This window comes from Idiotropiscis lumnitzeri, chromosome 8 (assembly GCF_059441095.1).
Source record: "Idiotropiscis lumnitzeri isolate Australia: NSW breed Sydney's pygmy pipehorse chromosome 8, RoL_Ilum_1.0, whole genome shotgun sequence".
NCBI classification, from domain to species: Eukaryota; Metazoa; Chordata; class Actinopteri; order Syngnathiformes; family Syngnathidae; genus Idiotropiscis; species Idiotropiscis lumnitzeri.
The window spans coordinates 6,215,769-6,236,806 of NC_142398.1; the positions used below are offsets into that span (position 1 = coordinate 6,215,769).

A 21,038-nucleotide genomic window follows, 5' to 3' on the forward strand; every position below is an offset into this window, starting at 1 on the left:
TCTATTTATATATATATATATATATATATATATACATATAGTTCATTGAAGTTACTAACATTTGTTTCAAATCAAAAGTACACATTTTACATTTAATTAAATCTATTTTAGCAATACTTGACTGATTTTCTGCTGTGCATACATATCAATATAATAAACAAAAACAACACCATGAAAAAACAAGAATATTGTACGAATACAAAATGAATTATCTGAGAAATGACCCATCTTCTGTGGTGCATTCTAAGCAACAGATTACAGAATATTTTCCAAATAAAGAGCTCCTTAGAAAATAAAAGTTATACTATACTTATCTTGTGAAGTATATTTTCAGCATCAGCAACTTATTAAACAAAAACAGGGCCTTAAACTTAAAATCTTGGGTTAAGGTTTCTAAATTGGAACAATATGTAAAAAAAAAACTGTAGAGCATCTTTATCAGTTGAGTATACATCACATCTTCCTTAACCCTGCATAATTTGAAACACTATTGTTTTTACAATTTGAAACATTGTAACACAAACTCATCCAAATAAATTAGTGTATCATTTTGGGTCCCTGACTGTATTTTCAGTATAGGCAGAAAATAAACACTTCATCCCTTAAATTATTTTTTAACCGCTGTACTTTGTATATAAATAAAGATGTATTGGAGTGTATTGTACAACTCCCAAAATATTGAAAAATAAAATAAAAAATACAAATACAAAAGAAGACGATTTAACCCGTTGCATTGCCAATCCTTTCTGAGCAGCTAGATTAATTGTATGCGCAAAGCATCCGATTTGTGGCCCGAGTCCAGCAGTTGTGACAGCAATAACCATATTCATGGTATTGTCAGTAGTCGCAGGTATCGTTGCGTTTGGGCGCACTAATTTCCTGTGGTCCGCTACTTCTTTCAGACTTCTGGTTAAATCATGACTTTCGAGCAACTGTGTCTGAATAACGTTGCATTTCATAAACCCCTCTGCAGTGACGTAATTGTGCCGTAACGGTCAGGTAGCACGTTGCTAATTGGACTCTCGCCTTGTTGTACAAAGCAGGAATCGTGGTATTGGTGAAACAGGTCAGCAAAGGAACCTTATAACGTTCCACTCATTTTCACATCGAGGTGATGTCGGCGTAAATGTGTCACCATGTTTGTTGTACTTCCACTGACCTTGTTTAGCATTGTGTGATTGCGACATACTGTTGAAGATGTAATCCACAACAGGCTTTCTGTCTGGTGCATAATTGAAAAAGATATTACTTCCAACCGTTAGGCGCCAAGTTTGGTGGAGCGTCTTCCACTTCAGTTATGCTTGTCTTATAGCCATGTTATAACCGATAGCGAACTTCCCATGCAGCTTGGGCAAAAAGTAATGTGGGAGGGGCAGCAACGGACAGTGAATGAGTCTGCCCTTGCCTATCTAGCACATAAAAAGGCGGAGTAGACAGCGCTGCTCCTCATTGTCGTAAAATTTTGTGTATTGTTTGATTCAGAGCGCACCGGACCGTGACCACTGTATCGAACGATTCAATACAGATACACGTATTGTTAGACTCCCACTATTTAGATAACTATCCAGCAATATGGCTATTTGGAAAAATAGATAACTACCTAGCGATATTATTGGCTTACTGGATATTTAAGCCATCGCTGTAGTTACAAAGACAGCCCTAATTGGCATTATTGTGAGCTCACTGGACAGTTAAGCTACGTCGAACGATAGAAAGCTAACTAGCGTGAATATCAGCCATTTAAATACTTAGCTTGCAATTAAGCTTGGACTACCACTAGAGGGAACCCATGTACACTTTGGGCATCATTGGCCTAACAGCATCAAAATGAGAACAGTACTTGCTTTTGAAAGGCGTGTCATTGTTTGGATCCTGGGCGGATGCTTAGTGTTGGGACACAGACAAGCAGAGAATAGCATAACAAAGACACACAACATACACTTGCATAACTGTGAATCAAAAACTGGTTCTTGTTGAGAACCGGTTCCGCGAGTTTGAATTGCTTGGCATTGATTGTTGTTCTTGAAAACTATTCCCTGATCAATTCCAGTCGAGGTGAATGACACCATCTCACACATTGTGTAGCAATGTTATTTACTAGCGCAGCGAGCAAGAAATCTGGCGCAGAATGCTCGCTTGAAAATTTTGTTTACATTTTACAAAAAAAGATAGCAATAGGGCACCTTGTAATAAAAAAAAAAAAAAATTCGTCCGAGGGAGGAAACAATACCAGCAGTCACTCGAGTCTACCACTAGTTTCTCCTTTCAATGATATAGGGAAGATTTCCCAGATGGGGACCTCTAAAGACCACACTGTAGGGTTTGTAAATTGTAGCGTGTATAATATATAATTAAGACATAAAACACTGTGGATGCTAATCTACTTGTTTAAGCCCAACAAATATTGATAAAGAATTGAATCGGTAAACAGATTTATTCATGGAATCAAAAAATCTTAAGAATTCACATCCCTGTTCATATCCCCAAATTGTCTTCCTTTCTACTTCACTTTAGACAGTTATCCTCTTCATGCGGAATCGTAGACGGATGACTTGGTTATCTACCCATCAAGTCTGTTTCTTACCTTCCTCAGGCGTGTTGACCGTCTTGGCGACCTCACGCTCCTTTTCCCGACGAGCCGTCCGCTGCTTCTCCTCCAACCTCTGCTTTTCTGCATTGGCCTCATCCCAGTCGCCCTCCTCCATCAGACGCTGGTCAGGCCGGCGCCGGCTGTCTGTCGGCGCTACGCCTTCTTCGGGTTCGTTGAGCGTCAGTGCCAGTGAGGAGAAGAAGTACATGCTCTCTGCTCCCTCGCTGCAGAAAGAGAACTCTTCATAAATATTCATGTTATCTGTAATTATTTGTGAGGATTGTGGCATAACGTACGGTAAGGGGTTCTTCCTCCATATTTCCTTAGCTTTGAGAGTCTGGTATATGGTCTTCTGCTTGCCCTCAGCGCTGTTTTCGCTCTTGCTGCTCTGCATGATCCTGGAGAACTCCATCCTCTCATCCCACGTACCAGAGAGCACGTAATGCGCCTTTCCGTCTTGGTCCATCACCACGCCCGTCACCTACCAGAAGAGAAACCCAGTGTGGTTGTCAACATGCGCAGGCCTGACTCATTGGTGTGGGAGATCCTAAAAACAACTTAAATTTAATCGAAATCAGATCAAATTAGAAAAGCTACAGTCACCGCAAGTAAATCGCAAATTTTCAATTTTGACAGGTAAATAATTATTTAAATAATGTGTTTCTCCCATTATTATCATAATTGTGGAATATATTGACATTTATATCACCTTACTTTTATTAACGACATTTTTTTCTTCAAATTTAAATGTCATAAAATGTTTACATTTAATTATTTCTTTTATCTATGTTTGAATTTTGTATACTAAATTCCATTGCACTCTCTTATTTATTTATCTAATTTATATATTGTCTGTATTATTGTTGTATTGCACTGGAGAGGGGAGCCCTCTAATCTCGTTGCACACTTGAGTACAATGACACTAAAGGGATTTCTAATTCTAAAAAAAAAAAAAAAAAAAAAAATGTAATCATTTTTTAAATTTAAATAGTAAATAATTTAATAAGACTTCAAATTAAAAACAACCTAATCAGATTTTGAATACAACGTATAATTTAAGGTGATTTTCAGTTAATAACCAGTGGTGGGCATTGTCAGTCCATCACAAAGTTCCCGTCAGTATTTCAGGCTGACTCACATGGACCAGGTACATCTCTTGTCAGCGACAGCCAATCAGCATTGAGAACATAATTTCCACGTCACACAAAAGCGCCGCATGAACAGACACGCAGCCAAATAAAGAAGAAAATAAAATAGAGGCATGCCTAAACTCCCAGACGGACTAAAGCACTGACAAATGCCCACCTCTGATAATAATAATACATTGAATTTGGAAACGCCTTTTGAGACCCCCAAGGACTCTGTACATCAATAAACAAGACTTTAGACTTCAGTTCGATTAAAATTGTGTAAATTATTGAGTCAGTTTCATAAGATACACATTTTCATTAAATGTAATCCAATATTTGTTCAGTTTCAATACTTTACCGTATTTTAAGGACTACCTTTTCCCTAGATTTTGAACCGCGCAGCTAATACAACGGTGCAGCTTTTCTGTGGATTTTTCTTTGACCGGTAGGGGCGCTTTAAAGTTCAGAAAATATGCTAAATAAATCTCTTTTTTTTTTTTCTTGGGTCTGTTCGGTTTTAATTAGCAAAGTTGTAGCTGTGTTAAAAGGCACTGTTTATATACCTTTATGTGCATTCACTGTACAAAATCGTCCTGTACACGCAGTTAACAAATTTTTTTCAACATAGAAAACTGCGGCTGCCTGGTGCGGCTTCTAAATCTTTTTTTCCTAAAGGGAGCTGTTGCGGCTTATATGCGGGTGCGCCTTTTAGTCCGGAAATTGTGGTGCTTTGTAATTTAGATTCTTATTTTAAAAAGTTGTTTAAATTTACATTTGAAAACTTACGATTAATTCATTTTTTCAATGTAAATTACAACTACATCAGATCACATACATCAGATCACATTTTTCGAAACTGGATTTACAATCGAATTACAATGTTTTTTTTTATTTTCAAATTCTAAGACATTTTCTGTAACTTAAAAAAAAAAGAATTGTACAAATTATTTTTCACATTTTTATGTTAACTACGCATAGTCAGTAGTCCATCTCAAGACAAATGCAGGTGGAAGTATGGAAAAAAAAAAACAAAAAAAACGTCAATGCACACAAGTGCACCAAAAAACATCATTAAAGCCTTCTTGGCAGAAGTGAAGAACTGCAAGCAGTGTACTAATACTGAATGGACATGAGACAAAAAAAAAATCACCTTTCTTGGCAGGTCTCTGGAGAAGTAGCTGTAAGGAGTGAACTTAAGGTGGCAGCGATGGCCCGTCTTGTGGTTGACCACATCTATCTCCCCTGACTGGAGAAAAACCCAAACTTTACTGTTGAAAAAGATCTGACTACATTATGACATGACCTACGAGTGACGTCATCATCATACCTGATCGATCCATAACTTGCCCACAATGATATTGTGCACCGTGGTGGTCACTTTCTTCCAAGTGTAATGGTTGCCGCTCTTGTCAAATATGCAATGGATAGAACCTGAGGAAGACAAAAGAGCTCCATCGTATTAGTTCAGGAATATATTTTTGCATACTTGGGCTGCACGATTTTGAAAAAAAAAAAGAAAACAAGCCTAATTGCGATTATTCAGACCAATATTGTGATTACGATTCGATTTGCGTTTTTTTGTATTTTACACGTTAAAATGCATTAAAATGCTACAGTTATCTGTTTCTGCTTCAACTTTTCCTTTGCACTTGTCTCTCATTTCCTCCAGCATATCTGCTCATCTCCTCCAGTGCACTCTTCCATGCGCATGCACACCCTCACGTCACACACAAGCATGTCACAATGTTCGCAAAACTACGATTGTCAGTCAGTTTAGTTTCAGACAAAGAATTTGATCAATATCATAATACAAATCACTAATGTCACCATTTGATGAAAGGTACGAGGCGCTCTCTTCTGGCGATTGTATTGTATTGGATTTGTTTTTTGGGGGCTAGAAAAAGCAGTATATTCACCATTGGTTGTATCAGACACGCACAATGACAAGTTACAATGTTGCCGTTAGTGCTGAAAAGATGCTCTGAGAGGGAGCTTGTCACCGGTATGCACAAATACTACATAGTAATACACATACAAGATAGTTTTCCGACGCCAATTTTTTTTCATAATGTGGATGCTACTGTTAGCGATCTTAGCTTAGCACGTGAATGGCCGCTAGCTGTTGTCTCCCCTTCATTTGTTTATTTTGAATCCGTTTGGCAGGTTTCATACTCAAATCGGCGGTGGTGTTTTAAACATTGAAATACGTTGGTCATGTTGCCTCTGGATCTGATGGGGTTTTTTAAAAAAAAAAAATTATGCGGTTCATTTTTGTCGAATCCGCCGTAAGTCCAAATAATAGACGCATCGCCCGTCTACAGCATGAGCATCTCCCTCTCCTCATCTACGGCGGCAGAAGTTACTTCCATTAAATCCACTTCGGTACACGGCAATCACAGAAAAAAAACTGGGGTGCACGCGTTGTGTCAATGTCGGACTGCGCTGACTGTAGGCACCGGAGCGCAGACTAACGCGTGTTAGCCAATAACACTGATTGGCCAACGCCATTAAGACCCGAGCATCAACAATTCTGGTTGGCTAATTCATCTGTCACTCAAACGCCAAAGGTTGGGGGAGAGAGTAAAAACTAAATAACCGCACTGTCTTGCGATTAGATAATCGCATTACGTCACGCGTCAATGTCGATTAGATTTCGATTTATCGTGCAGCCCTATTGCATACTCACATCATAAGGCACACTCACCCAAGGGAATGATAGACAAATATTTTCCTCGGAATTTGCTGGCTAAAGTGATTTCCTGTCTGAGCGTCCAGCCTTTCTCAGAGACGGCGTGGTGGGCTGCGGCAGGCGGGTGGTGGCTCACCTGAGAGCAGAAAGTAGTTGTGATATCTTACTGGAATCATGGCTATACGAACACCAAGAAAAATAGGGAATCAAATAATCTAAAAGGCAGATTCCAGGAATAAGACAGAGTTGTGCGTCTATAAAGGTTTTTTTGGGGCCTTGGGTGGAGGTCTACCTGCAATTGAAGGCCATTCAAGTATATTTACAATTTCCTTAGAAGTCTGCATCAAAGTAGATAATTAAAGATAAACATGTCTTGGGGAGATGTCTATTATTTATATAATAGGAATGAAACATGAGTGCATCGTCAAACCACTCATTCAATCTATATTAGTTCCGGATTAAAATCCTCTTGGTGATGCAAATATACAAAAAAGTCTGTCTATATTTTTCTGGTTTACAAAAAAATTATCAATGTCAATATGAATATGGACATGTTTATATTTCCCATTGATTTGTTTTTTGTGTTCATTTCGTTATGATTTCATATTTTATTTGTAACTGTACTCTTAGGTTTATTCTGTTTTGCATTTAATTTTTATTGTATATTTAACAATTGTATAATTTGTTCATGTTATAATTAAATGTCTAGATGTTCCATTTTATATTCATTTTGTATTTCATTTTGCATAGTTCATTCCATTCTTGAAATTTATTCTAATTGCCATTGTGTATTTATTTCACATTTTAGACAGATTTTGAATTCTGTATATTTATTATTAATCAAATCTATATTTTATTGGATAATGTATTATATATAACTTGATTTTATATGTATCATACCATGTATTATTTTTTTCTTCCACATTTGCATTCAATGACCTATTTGTCTAATTTAACATAGTGAGCTGTGCAAGACAGTGTCACATCCTCATGCATATCCTGTACATATATCGTATATACCGCTACCTTTATTAAATTTAACACGGAAACTCTTGTTTAACGTGACAGGACTCTGTTAAATATCATCGGCTCAAATGGTGCTGATGTAGGATCTTGACACCAAAAATGAGTCTTCATTCAGAACCACCATTTAGTTGTTTTAAGTGCTTTGTATTGTAGTTTCCACCTGCTCGCAAAGAGAGCGATAGCCACACTCTCCCAGGCGATCCAGCTCAAAGGTTTCCCCCAGAAGAGGATTGAAGGGCTTGCTGGTGCGGTGTATGGTGGTGGAGTAGGATGACACGGTGAAGGCGGCCACGTAGCACATCTGCTCCAGGGAGCTCTGACACTTGGCTGCCTTGTCTAGCAGCTCGTAGTACTCCAGATCCTCCGAAAGACGTTGCAGCATGGACAGAGGTTCACTGAAGTTCACCTAGATGGGGGAGCGGACGAGGGAGCATTGGCGTTACCGCGTTCGGGTGGCCCTGGTGCTTTACGCAGTAGCTTTCTGACCGGCATCGGTATCTTGGAGAGCTCCTTGCCGATGCAGTTCTTCATGACGCTCCACAAGTTCAGGTAATAGTCGGGCTTTTCTGGGATGCGTGTCCGTCGTTGCCGGGCGAGCTCCAGCTTGTAGTGCCGCAGGGACTCCGGGCTGGATGCCAGCGACATCTCGTCAAACTGAACCAAGGGGAGGAGGAGGAAAACTTGCTTATGACAGAGGAACTTTGGGTTAGGGAATTCGCTTCTGTTAGCGGCTAATTTGGTAGCTTGGTGCTGAAATCTTGCCTTAGCGAGTGAAAATGACTGGCTTGCTTTATTCATATTCTGCTCACTTGCCTTCGGCTTCCCACTAGTAGCCGCTTGCCTAGTCACAACACCCTACCTCTGCCCCTATCATCAAGGTAACAAGAGTGTGACATGGATATTAAGTTCTGTTAATTCCTTTACTGTATATTGATAGAAAAATGACAAAAAAAAACTAAACAAATAGCGCTGGTAACTCTTTCAAATTGTGAGAAAAATGCACACTACCTCTCCTTTCGACAGAAAGTAATTGAATACACATTTACCGACAGATCGTCCATGCTGGCCTCAAGGCTTTGCCTGCTTACATTGCTGCCAGATCTCCTGGAGGACAAACAAACTATTATCCATATTGTTCACAAACTAATGAGCCAGGGCTGAAGTCTTGGCAACGGTGCAAGTTCATGTGAGTGCTCATGTATGAGTGACCTGTGACATTTTGGGTCAGCGGGAATGGTGATGAACTCCGCCGGGTCCTCTATGGCGTCAAAGAACTCATTTTCATCATCCTCGTCGCTAGCATCCCCCTTTCCCGACATTCCACCTGAAATGTGTGGAGGATTACCGTATTTTCCGGACTATAAGTCACAATTTTTTTCATAGGTCGGCTTGTCCTGCGAATTATACTATGAAATGGCTTGTACATGAGAAGGCACTCGAGCCTTATGCACCAATATCTCCAACTCCTTACAAACACAACTGAGAATGACGGAGCACAAATGCCCATCGAGACAATCATATTTTGCACACTACAGAGCTGCAAGTAGTGGAATTTGCAGCTGGAAACCATAATCAACAGCAGAGAGAAAGTTTGAGGTGAATGAGAAACTTGTTTGGGACTGGCAAAAAGCGAAAAGGCTACCGAATTTTCACGACCATAGACCTCACAGAGTTAAAGGGCGATGTCTCAGTTGTGTGTGCCATTTCTGTATTTGACAAATACACTGGGCGCACCGCACTTTCAGGCGCACGCGTCCTCGCGCATGGTAGCTCGTGCATGCTGCTAGCATTTTGAGATAGCCACATTGATATTAAGAGGGTGACATCATCAATGTCAGGGGAGGGATGTCACTCGTCACTACACTCCTTACAGTCACGGTTTTAAATCAAAACCAAAACTATCACCGAACATCCACTGAACACCATACAAGCAAACAATGAAACAAATAAATACAATAAACACAAATTACGCATCTCTCATGCCATTGATATCCCAAATAGAAATAAAAATAACACAAAAAGACTACTGCAAAGCATTCTGAGTGTCTTTCAGCCTGAGCCAATCAGATGTCTGGTTAGAGAGATGTCGTGAGTGGTGTGCTTTGGGCAGCATGTTTTTGTTTTGTTTAGTTTTTTTGCAGAGTCTGTTATCTAAACCTGTGATGTTTCTTGCTTTGAATAACATGAATGACAAGACAGACTACGACATCGTGTGGACAACTGCCCTTTTGTCAAGCTTTCTACCGCACATACATACTGGTCTCTTCTAACTGACTGTCTCAAACCATCACCAACAGTAGTGCTAACAGAATTTATTTGTCACAGTCAATTCTGCTCATTGTAGTCTCAGACTATAGCCAGCCGGGTTTGCTAACATGCACTCTAAAACACCCTTAGGGGGATCATCCACACTGCTTGAGAGAATAGTACGTATACAGATCTATGGGTCTCAGTCTATACACAAGGCGCTTTGCATTACAGGACGCCTCGTCTGCTTTGGAGAATATTCGGGACTTTAAAGAGCGCCTTATGGTTGTGAAAATATGGTGATGAAAATATTAATACGATGAAGGAAAAAGAAAAAAATTGATGCAGAGTTGTTTTTGTCAACAACGATGAAAATATTTTCTTGACGGCCTTTTTTTCACGATGATAACGAGGCAATGAGCTAAACGTGGCTCTCTGATGACGAAAACATGCCGTGACAAACATGAATTTTCGTTGACGAGACGAGACAGGACGGTCCGTCAGACACATTCAAAATTTCTTACATCCCTTCCTATTCTACATGTAATCTGTCTTTCAAAAAAATTGTGGGTGCAACCTATCCTCGTTTGAGCACGCTCGCCAGCGCAGCGCGCGTGGTGGCATGTGCCGCACACATCGACACAACAAAACACGAACGCGTCTGCAGTCATTCTAAAAATAAAAAAAAGTCTCCGGTCATTTGTCTCGGCTCGCACACTCATACGCTTTTCTTTCACAGACCACACTGGCGCGCTTTTGCTTTGACGGACCATGGCGACAGTGACACTCGGTAGGCCACTTTGTTGTGATAACAGCAAGTTGTTACAAGTAAACAAGACATGTTTGATAGCGTTTGTACTTGTGCTACTGTATTACAAGTCTACTACAATTCTATGCTGTCAAAACTTTTTTATTTAGTTTATTTATGTTGCTTTAAAGCCACAACAGTTGCCAAATAAAATGTTTTGATTCTCGTCTTATTTCGGAGCAATGAGCATTGACCACTTTATCTGTTTATATTGCATAATACTTTGTAGTCCATCAGAAAGTCTTTGCTATCGGTTGCAAACCTTGTATGTCTAGTTTTAAATAAAATAGACTAAAAGCTTTATGAGTTTTCATTGAATAAATTTACTAAAACTAGAGTAAAACCTTTTTCTGTTTTTCCGTCAACTTAAACTAGACTAAAACCTTTTTGAGTTTTTGTCGACTAACACTAGACAAATAGGAGTGACTAAATGTGACAAATACTAATAAGCATTTTCATCCAAATGACTAAGACTAAGACTAAATCTAAAATGCCTGCCAAAAACAACACTGAATAGACGGCCACAGCTAGAGGAACAAGTTCACCAGTGACGGCATAAACAACGCGCTGCGGGTGAGTTTTCAACAGTGCAGTTACAGTATGTCTTCATGCTCAGTTTGTTGCCAAGGTGATAAGTAAAAAGGACTTTGCAGGAGGACCTTTTTGGTACTTCCGCTTCATGCAACGCAACTGCCTCTCAATCAGAGCACAGACAGCGGTGTCCCAAAAGCATTAACATTAACACTGCACACCTTTCTTGTTCGAGTTTATTTTTCATGTAGCTGAATAACCTTCATTGTGTTAGATAAGCATACCTTACACCTCAGTTGTGAAAACTTACAAGATGAAATGTATGGGAGTAGGACTTAGGTGTTATGGAAAAAATACGGATAGTGTTTCGGATGAGTGTGAGGTTTCTAGGTTACTTCCGTACACGGGAAAACATGGGCACCAGGACGCTATCGTCCATGCCCCCGAGGTGCATGCCAACGAGGGCTCCAATGACGAATCTTTTTTTTCTTTTTTGGTGGCCCGCATGGGCGCGGTGGCTTATGGTTAGGGTTAATGATAGTCACTGCTGTTTACATCCCGCCCGATGCACCGCGCTCTCGCTACTCGCGAGCGTCTTCAACAAACAACAACGGGCCCACACTGATGGCGTTCATATAGTAGCGTGAGACTTTAATAAGGCCAATTTAAAGACTGTATTCCCAAAGTTGCACCAGCATGTTAAGTGGACAACAAGGGGAGAAAACACTCTTGGTCATGTGTATTCAAACATCAAGCGCGGGTACAGAGTCATGCCCCTCGCCCCCCTCGGCCAGTCATACCACCTGTCCCTGCTCTTCACACTTGCGTACACCGCACTCAGATGCAGATTCAGGCCCACCACAAAGACTGTTAAAACATGCCATGAGACCGCCATGGGTGAATTATAAGACTGCTTCCAACACACAGACTGGAACCTCTTTGATCATCAGTCCATGATGTTTACACACAGTGTGTGTACTGGACTACATCAAGTTCTGCATGGAAACTGTGTCTGTGAACAAGACCATTTGGACTTTCCCAAACACGAAACCCTGGATGCCCAGCCAGGTTCGCTCACTCCTCAAGGCCGGTGACACTGCCTTCAGGTCAGGCGACAGAGGTCTGTGTGGCTCATGCTGACCTGAAAAAAGGCATTAAGCAAGCCAAAATGAACTACAAGGGGAGGCTCGAGTCCCACCTTGCCAGCAACAGACCACAGGAGGTGTGGCAGGGTCTACGGAGCATCACCAACTACCAAGGCAGTAGCATAACACCGGTATACCCGAGTGCGTCGCTGGCGGAGGAGCTAAATTGCTTCTTTGCTCGCTATGACTCACCCCAACCGCCACACCCCGCACTCCATGCCTCAACAGAGATCACATGATCATCAAAGACAATACTCACCCGAGCTCACACCTCTTCGACCTGTTGCCCTCTCGCAGGCGCTACAGGTGCATCAAGACAAAGACCATGAGGCTGAAAAACAGTTTCTTCCCGAGAACCATCTGCATGCTGAACTCTCGCACACAACTACCCTTACCTTGTAGAACTGCAACATAACGTGTTTTATTTATTTAATTTCATATTTATGTTCTATTTAATTATTTAATCATAATCTTTAATTGATATACTTAATTAAATTATTTTTCTATCGCACCGGAGAGGGGAGCTCTCCAATCTCGTTGCACACTGAGTACAATGACAATAAAAGGCATTCTGGTTCCGATTTTTTCTGTGACAAACAAAGAAAGTTATGATCGTTTCCTATGAAAAGCAGTGAAAGTGCACCAATTGGTGTCCACAGCCGAAATGGCAAAGAATATAATGATGTAAAATTGCAAAGGAATATGAATGTAGTAATTTACAGGAAGGATTTAGGGTTAAGAAACAAATGTGAAGCGTACCTTTGCTAAATATGTCCACGTTACTGCGTGACGGCGCAAGTACGGTGGCTCCCCTGAAAGCTCGCTCCAGGTGGTTGTGCTGCTTGGCCAGCTGCTCCAGTGTCTCCTCCAAACGGATCTTCTGCGCCCGCTCCAGTTGCAAGGCCTTCTGCCAGTGCTTGCTGTGGTTCTGAGCTATGGACAAGAAGTCTCGGCACGCCTACGCACAGAAAATTGATCAGGCGTTGATGATGTCACAGGCTTCTGTTGGTGAGCCGGACTTACGTTGATCATTGCGTCGGAGGTGATTCGGAAGAGCGTGGCTCTCTCGTTGACATGTCTGATCTTCTCGCCCATGTCCACCGCCTCGTGAATGCCCTCCAGTTCTGACAAAGATCTGTTTGAGGATTAAAGTCAATTCAGTCATCAACAAGTTGTACAATATTGCAACAATAGGGATGCAACGATTCACTGAAGCCCCGATTCTATTTGATTTTCAGTTCCCGAAATCGATTTGATTCGGTTTTTTGAATCGTTGCCATGCTTGACTGTTCGCTCGTGTGGCACTGCAGCCATCCTCATATGCAATTTGCATTGATGTACAAAAGTTTAGTGGTTTTTTTTTTTTCCAATTTTAAATGGAATCAAAAACTGTCCACTATGCCGAGTTGCACTAATTCTGTGAAAGTACCTCAAAATATTAAAATAAATACACATTTCTTGGTCACCAATCCATTTTTTTGCATCTTAAAGGGAACACTGTTTACACATTAATAGTGTAAGTCTCGTTAAGTTATTTAAATTGAGTTCTTGTAAACTCAAAACTTTTGTCTTGTACCACAATGAACTTTAGTTTCTTGTTTTCTCGCATCTTTGAAAGTTTGTTCTAATCATGTCATCTTTCTTGTAATACAATAATCCCTCGCTATATCGCGCTTCACCTATCGCGGCATCGCAGAATTTTTTACAGCGGTATTGTGCTCTGTGTAGCTGCCCCTTGGATTTTGAATAAGGACGCAGAGAGTTTCAAACGGGTGTCGATACTCTTATCTCTGAACAAGCATGTTCAACATTCTGCACCGTGAAAACTACAGAACAAAAAAAAAACACAAATTGTCATGGTACTTTCACAAATAATTCACATATCAATCATGTCTACACAACGCTCCTGTAACGGCAGAAATGAACTTTTCTCGTAAGCGTCGTTAATCAGTGCGAGCAGTTGAAGGTCTTTCTGACTTGTCCATAGTGGCACATCATTTTATCCACAGCTTTCACTTTCATTCAAGTACTCACATGGACCCAAATTAACTATTTTGTCTTCTTGTATTAAAAGTTTCACAATCCAGGGCAGTGAGCAATGTCGTTCATTACAACGAATGGATAACATCTACTTGAACTATGAGAGCGCTACGGGAACGGTCAAAAGCTGTTTTGCTTCCACGACTACCAGCACTGTGGTGAATTGTATTGTTTTGTGAATGACAGTGCTGCAATGGGAAAGATTCATCTTGTCTACAACCTCCACACCTACGACTGCAGCCCGGCCCACGGCAACAACACCATCGTCAAGTTTGCTGACGACACGACAGTGGTCGGTCTGATCTCGGAAGGTGACGAGACAGCCTACAGAGAGGAGGTAAAGAGACTGACAACTTGGTGCAAGGACAACAGACTGCACCTTAACTCTGCTAAAACAAAGGAGATTGTCGTCGACTTCAGGAGGAACAAGACGCTGCCGCCCCCCCTCTGCATCGAAGGCGTGTGTGTGGAGAGGGTCCACACGTTCAAGTTCCTGGGAGTACAGATCTCCAATGACCTTTCTTGGACACACAACACCACAGCAGTGGAAAAGAAGGTCCACCAGCGTCTGCACTTCCTGAGAGTCCTCAGGAAATTCAACCTGGACAGGAAGCTGCTGCTGGCCTTCTACCACTCGTCCATCGAGAGCCTGCTGACGTACTGTGTCTCCACCTGGTACAGCGGCTGCACTGAGGCGGACAGAGTGAGGCTCCAGAGGACAGTCAAAACAGCGCAAAGGATTATTGGCTGCCCTCTCCCCTCACTGTCGGACATCTACACCGCCCGGTGCCTCAGAAGGGCTCTCAACATCGTCAAAGACAATACCCACCCAAACTCACACCTGTTCGACCTGTTGCCCTCTGGCAGGCGCTACAGATGCATCAAATCAAGGACAAATAGACTGAGAAACAGTTTCTTTCCGAGAGCCATCTCCATACTGAACTCTCACACACACACTAGACCACCCTAACCTTGCAAAACAGCATTGTGATGTGTTTCTATATGCCCTATTCAGTACTGAATTCCATTGCTTATTTATTTATCTAATTTATATATTTGTCTGTATTATTGTTGTATTGCACTGGAGAGGGGAGCCCTCTAATCTCGTTGCACACTTGAGTACAATGACAATAAAGGGATTTCTATTCTATTTCTATTCTATTCTATTATCTTTGGTACGGAACAGACAGGATATAATGCTCATGCGCTCTTGCTTTGTATGTGAAGCCTAGCAGAGACAAGTAAAAGCCACCGACAAGCTCGCAGTTGTCCCACATTTATTTTGTTCCACTGAAGAACACGACAAGCACATCGTCTACTCTTCCTCTGTATGCACAGGGGGGGGATCTCGCCACACGCACATGCGCAGTCAATCACAAATCAGAATTATCAAATTAACTACACCATTATTCACAACACAGTGAATCCTAAATTCTAAATGCCATAGTTTATCTATAATTACTAAACATGAATCTTTGTAAATACCTAACAAAAAACAAAATATAGCACAATAAGAACTGGCACTTACAGCTCCCATCAACTCAATACAAAGGAATGAAGAAATATAAATGTATAAAATGACACCATTTCAATTTGCCATCCAACTAATAATTTTTAATATATTGAACATTTTATACACCACCGTACCTCATTCCGCTCTCCAAGGGCGCTAGTCAACAGTTCCGACAGTCAGCTATCTTGCCTTAGCTTGGGATACACATTGAGATTCTGAGCTACGGACAATGTAAAATAACAAAAAATCACAATGTCCATTCTTTCCCAAAACAATCAAATGTATGCTCTATACCTAGTGTGTGTTAATATAGATGGCTTTTTTACCGCTCCTAAGTCAACATTTGAGCACACGTCTCAAAGTGAAGCAACCTGGAAGTTGAATAATAAAAAAAAAGATAGAAGACGAAATAACACGCTTAAAACAAACGCAGCAATGCCACAAGGTGGGACTGCTGGACCACAACTTCCCATCTGCACGCATAAATAAAGCACAACAATGCATCATATCAAATGCATTGTAAAATAATAAAAATAAATAAATAAAGCTGACTACTTCGCGGATTTCACCTATCGCGGGTTATTTTTGGAACGTATCTCCCGCAATAAACGAGGGATTACTGTATTGTTGTTATTCTTTGTTGACCTAAAATTGTGATTCTGCTGCCTTCATAATATCTTATGTATTATTGTTTTTTTGCAGTAAAACAACCTTTTATGATTTTTTTTGTGACATTACGACTTAAACTAAACTATATTTTTAATAAATAACCGATATCATTAAGACCTTTTGTTTAACATACTTTTTTCACCACAATGCAACATAATAAACGTTTGACACATCAAAAATAAGATTTTCTTGGAGTAACTTTTTTTTCTCATACCTCATATTTCTTTTAATAATAGGGAAACTTGTTTCCATTGATGCTGCAACTGCACAGGTAAACTACTAATGTAAATACCAAAAGCGTTGGTCAAAAATTATCTGTGAATACATTTGCGTCCATATATTAAGGCCAGTGAGGACCTCAGTGTACCTTTGCAGGGCTGATCCATGCTTTAAAATGAGATCATTGCATGTGTTGAGGTCCTCCACTTTGCTGCTGAGTGTGCGCAGCGTAGACTGGATTTCCATGTTACGGCCGCCCCCCCGTCCTTCGTCCGGTGACTCATCTGTGGACGACGACGATGAAAACGGTCAAGAAAGTACAACGCAAAACCGGGAAATTTTGCCGCACCTGATAGATCATGGATGGTAACGGCTTTTGTTTTGGCGAGCTCCAGGGAGGTGATCCAGCGCTGGCGCTCCACCTCCGAGCTGGCCTTCAAGTGGTACGTCCGTGCGCCCCCGTTGGAGATTACAAAGTCGCACGAGTCCTCCACGACAATGTTGGCAGTGGCCAGGTTGATGGTGCCGCGGCACGTGTGGGCCATCTCGGCCTGCGTACTGTGGACAAGATCATTGTTGATTTCATGGAATACTGTGTATGCCTCCTAGTAGGTCTCATAATAACTCCACATTAGATTTTTGATAAAAGACAATGGTTTTCCTTGTAGTACTGTGAATTATTATGATGTAACATTGTTTCTCATATTACGAAATCTACAAAAATATGACTTTATATTTTATATTATAGTAATCTTTTTTTTAACAGAAGGGTATTTCCACAAGTCATATCACCTTTTTACTTACAGTTTAACTCTACTTTTTAAAACACTCTAGATTACAATGTTTTTCTTTTAACAATATTACTCAATTCTTGTAATGTTACATGACTTTTTCCTTGTAAAATTCGGCCTGGGATTTTTTTTTCAACATTTTCACGTTACATCTTTTCACATACTGGTGCATTTTCCTGTCACTGAAATTTTTTTCCTGTAACGTTATGCCTATTGTATCCACAATGCAATCTAGTAATGTTACATTTTTGTAATACTATGTTTATGCTCATAATGGTACAATTTATTATTTTAATAAAATATTTTCACTTTCTTCATTAAAAAATGACATTTTCTTCTACATGTTGACTTCTAAAATGATTTATTCTCATAACAATTCACGTTTTCTATCTTAAAAAAATGTATAAGTATAGTTTTCTAAAATTATCAGTACTTTATGTTTGCAAAAATGACCATTTAAATGATGCACATCAGAGAGTAATAGCGCTTCAGTTTTGCCGATAGGAAGCAGCATCACGCACAATTCTGTTTCCTGTAAAAACACAAGTGATCTGAGGTCACATCACTTGGTTTCAAAGTAATGGGAAAGATTCCTACCGATAATATGACAGTAGCCCATTGCTGAGGACGAACCAGCGTCGCTGGTAACCTTTGATAAAGTTCGTCCATTTGAAGAGCCACCCCTTGTATGCATCGCCTGGGGTCGGGGGCTTTGATTCTGATGACATCACAGCAGCCTGTTGGGGCGTAATCACATCTTATTGACGTTGAATAGACCTGATGGGCTAAATATAATACAATACAATACAACTGTATTTATATAGCACATTCCACAACAGCTGGAGCTGTAACAAAACGCTTTCCATATGGTGTAATATATATTAGATACGAATCAATACATATACATACACATATACATATGACAGATGCCGAGTACCAATAGGCGAGTACTTTTGATATATAACATTTTATTTAACACAATGACAAAAAAATGTGAACAAAGACTTTTCTTTCTGAAGCAGATGATGATTTTATGAACTACAGCAAAGGAGGCTTTACTTGATGTCAAGATTTTTTTTGCCTTAAATATTAGCGGCTGCTATCGGCAGGCTCCATGAGTACCCAAACCTTAAAGTAAGGCTGGTATCGGTAGTTGCCCATCCCTAATTTAAAGTTGATTTCATTTAAACGGACTTCAAAATAAGGAATTAAACGGGGAGGAGAGGTAGGAAGTAAGGCTATATACAAGCATGGAGAAGAAGGGATGAAGGGTGTGTGGGTAGGCAAGGAGAAGCACAGTTTAATGGATAGCTAGATACCAACAATTGTATGAAAGGAAGGTGGGGAGAAAATTCAAAAACGACAAATTGAAGGAAGGACTAAATGAAACAAATAAGGAACGAAGGAAGGATGGAGGGGGTGGAAAGAAGGAAGGTGTGCAAGGATGGAGAGGTACATTGATTTATGGAGGGAAGGAAAGATGAAAGCCAGACACAGGGTTCTTAAAAGGTAGGAAGGAAAATGGGGTGTATGAAAGGAAGGGACAGAGGGATGACAGTGAGTAGGAAGGAAGGAAGGAGAGGAAGCTTTTGTGTGAGAAGAGGGGAGTGAGGAATGATGAAGGGGAGAAAGATGAACCAAAAGTTGGAAGGAAGAATATTGGGGAGTATGGGTAAAAAAAAAAACAAGGAAGGGGGAAGGAAAAGAAAGAGGAGCGTAGAAGACCAGGAATGAGGGGGCCACCATCACCTTTAGGGTCTCCATCAAATCCACTCACTCGTAAAAAATAAATAAATAAATAAAATAATAAGTCCAGGCTTGAAAACACGAACACTGGCCTGGAACTCCTCAGTTGACAACTTAACCCTGGCTTGAAAACCTACTTTGAATTTACGAGATGTAATTGTCCAATAAAAGAAATCTAATTTTAAAAAACAGAATATGTATTAACATGACTTACATAGGTGACATGAAACTGAACGCTGCCATGTCCATGCGACACACATGAAAATCGGAAGACCTTTATCTAGGCTCGATACACATCATCATTATAGCAATTAATCATACTCATCGATACACGTCATTGTTATGGCAATTAAGCATACTCATTTTTGTTTTTATACTTTGGGGGCAGTCAAGAACGTAAGACAGAACACGCAGTTTCGTGTTTGTGCGTGCGTCAATCTGTCAAGTGCTGACGGCGAGTAGGCGGTGGTGAGCTAACGTCCTCTTCCCGGAAACTTTTTATTTTTCAATTACATTTTACGAACAAAAATACCTTGAGTTGGCAACACAATCTCATATTGCGACCCAAGCGGCTATGTGTTATCATCGTAGTGTGGAGCAAATGATTGGACGAGTTACCTGAGAAGTAGTAAGCCAATTCAAAACATAAAAATCCCTTTAAAGTATGGCAGCCACTAAGCTGGCTTGCTAAACCGGAAGTCGTCATCTATTTTGGTCAGACACGTCGAACGTGTGACACCCTCGTCCGTAACCGACTTCTGACACCATGTTGTGTTGGGTTCGGTTTATAAAAGGAAGACCCCCGCTCACTCCTGTAGTGTTATATCGAATCTTTTTTTGTCTGCTTGCAATAACAAACACCCTAGCTTGGTCTGCCCTCTAGCGGTTCTATACATGAAATACTACTGATTACACCACATGTTGTTGTGCTAAATGGACACTGGGTGGCAGCACTGACATGTAGCGTCACAGGGACGTCGCAATTTACTGCGGAAGTGATGCTCTTTATCCAAATTGATAGAGAAAAGCAACTGGTGCCCGATCTCTGTGCATTATTTCTCATATTTACAGCGTACTCCACGACAAAGGACTCTCTCTTCTCTTTCTCTCTCTATATATATATATATATAATGTGCTTATTTCGCTGTCATCAGGCCTGACTTTGTTTTTTTTTTAATATCCTCTTGCTATTGTGATACCAGTTTTGGGGGACACTAGACTACCCGCCCGTCCATCAAAAGTGGTCCCATTAAAATCTGAAGGCACATTTCAAAATGAAACGGCATCAACTACACGTGGATTTTACTAACACTATAAATGTTTATTTTTATTTACATTATTCGTGGACAACCAGTTATCACACTGCAGCAATTCTCAAAGTATTTTCATCATGCAAGTTAACAAAGGCAACTATCAACGGTGCAACATTAAAAGACATGCCCCCCTCCCACCTAAAAAAAAAATCAGTTTAGATTCGATAAAAATATTAATCACGCTAATCATTCATAACATGCAAGCCATTTTCCTCATTTTGGTGTCATCTTGGAGATGTTGACTTTAGTTCATTAAAGCATCACGTTATCAAATGAGTGTGATAATTGTAATAATCACACGATTTGTTTCAATCTGTTGAAAATTAATATAAGTGCGATACTATTTTACTCATCATACCATCCATTTTTCACCAAATGCATGCAATGACACCATTAGTTCAACACAAGTTTTGAAAATATAACTAAAGGTACAACTAACAATTTAATTAATTCAATCATTGATTAATCTGTTGATGAATTTATCAATAAATCAGGTTGTAAAAAGACAATTTAATTTCACTTTATTTTAAGCTGTAAATTGCTTCAAATTGACAGTGCAGAAAATGCATAAATTGTGGTTC

At 40.2% G+C, this 21,038-nt stretch overlaps 1 protein-coding gene across 4 annotated transcripts in view; it reads right to left on the reverse strand.

Moving 5' to 3' along the window:
- LOC148331862 (oxysterol-binding protein 1-like) overlaps window positions 1-19,984 on the reverse strand; it is a 24,146-nt gene extending 4,162 nt beyond the window's left edge. The window contains exons 1-16 of one of the 4 annotated variants that reach the window (XM_088303164.1): window positions 19,677-19,984; window positions 17,996-18,135; window positions 16,957-17,165; window positions 16,756-16,891; window positions 13,190-13,301; window positions 12,926-13,124; window positions 8,645-8,759; window positions 8,482-8,539; window positions 7,922-8,089; window positions 7,596-7,841; window positions 6,425-6,545; window positions 5,048-5,151; window positions 4,871-4,966; window positions 2,887-3,071; window positions 2,585-2,814; window positions 1,845-1,883 (exon numbers count right to left, since the gene is read on the reverse strand). In XM_088303164.1, the coding sequence (XP_088159290.1) occupies window positions 1,845-1,883; window positions 2,585-2,814; window positions 2,887-3,071; window positions 4,871-4,966; window positions 5,048-5,151; window positions 6,425-6,545; window positions 7,596-7,841; window positions 7,922-8,089; window positions 8,482-8,539; window positions 8,645-8,759; window positions 12,926-13,124; window positions 13,190-13,301; window positions 16,756-16,891; window positions 16,957-17,165; window positions 17,996-18,135; window positions 19,677-19,850 (2,332 nt within the window). In that variant the 5' untranslated portion in view covers window positions 19,851-19,984. Of the gene's footprint in view, window positions 1-1,844; window positions 1,884-2,584; window positions 2,815-2,886; window positions 3,072-4,870; window positions 4,967-5,047; window positions 5,152-6,424; window positions 6,546-7,595; window positions 7,842-7,921; window positions 8,090-8,481; window positions 8,540-8,644; window positions 8,760-12,925; window positions 13,125-13,189; window positions 13,302-16,755; window positions 16,892-16,956; window positions 17,166-17,995; window positions 18,136-19,521; window positions 19,654-19,676 lie in introns of those variants that run through there. The other 3 variants (XM_088303167.1, XM_088303165.1, XM_088303168.1) reach the window with 3 other exon arrangements.
- Window positions 19,985-21,038: the final 1,054 nt, after the last annotated feature.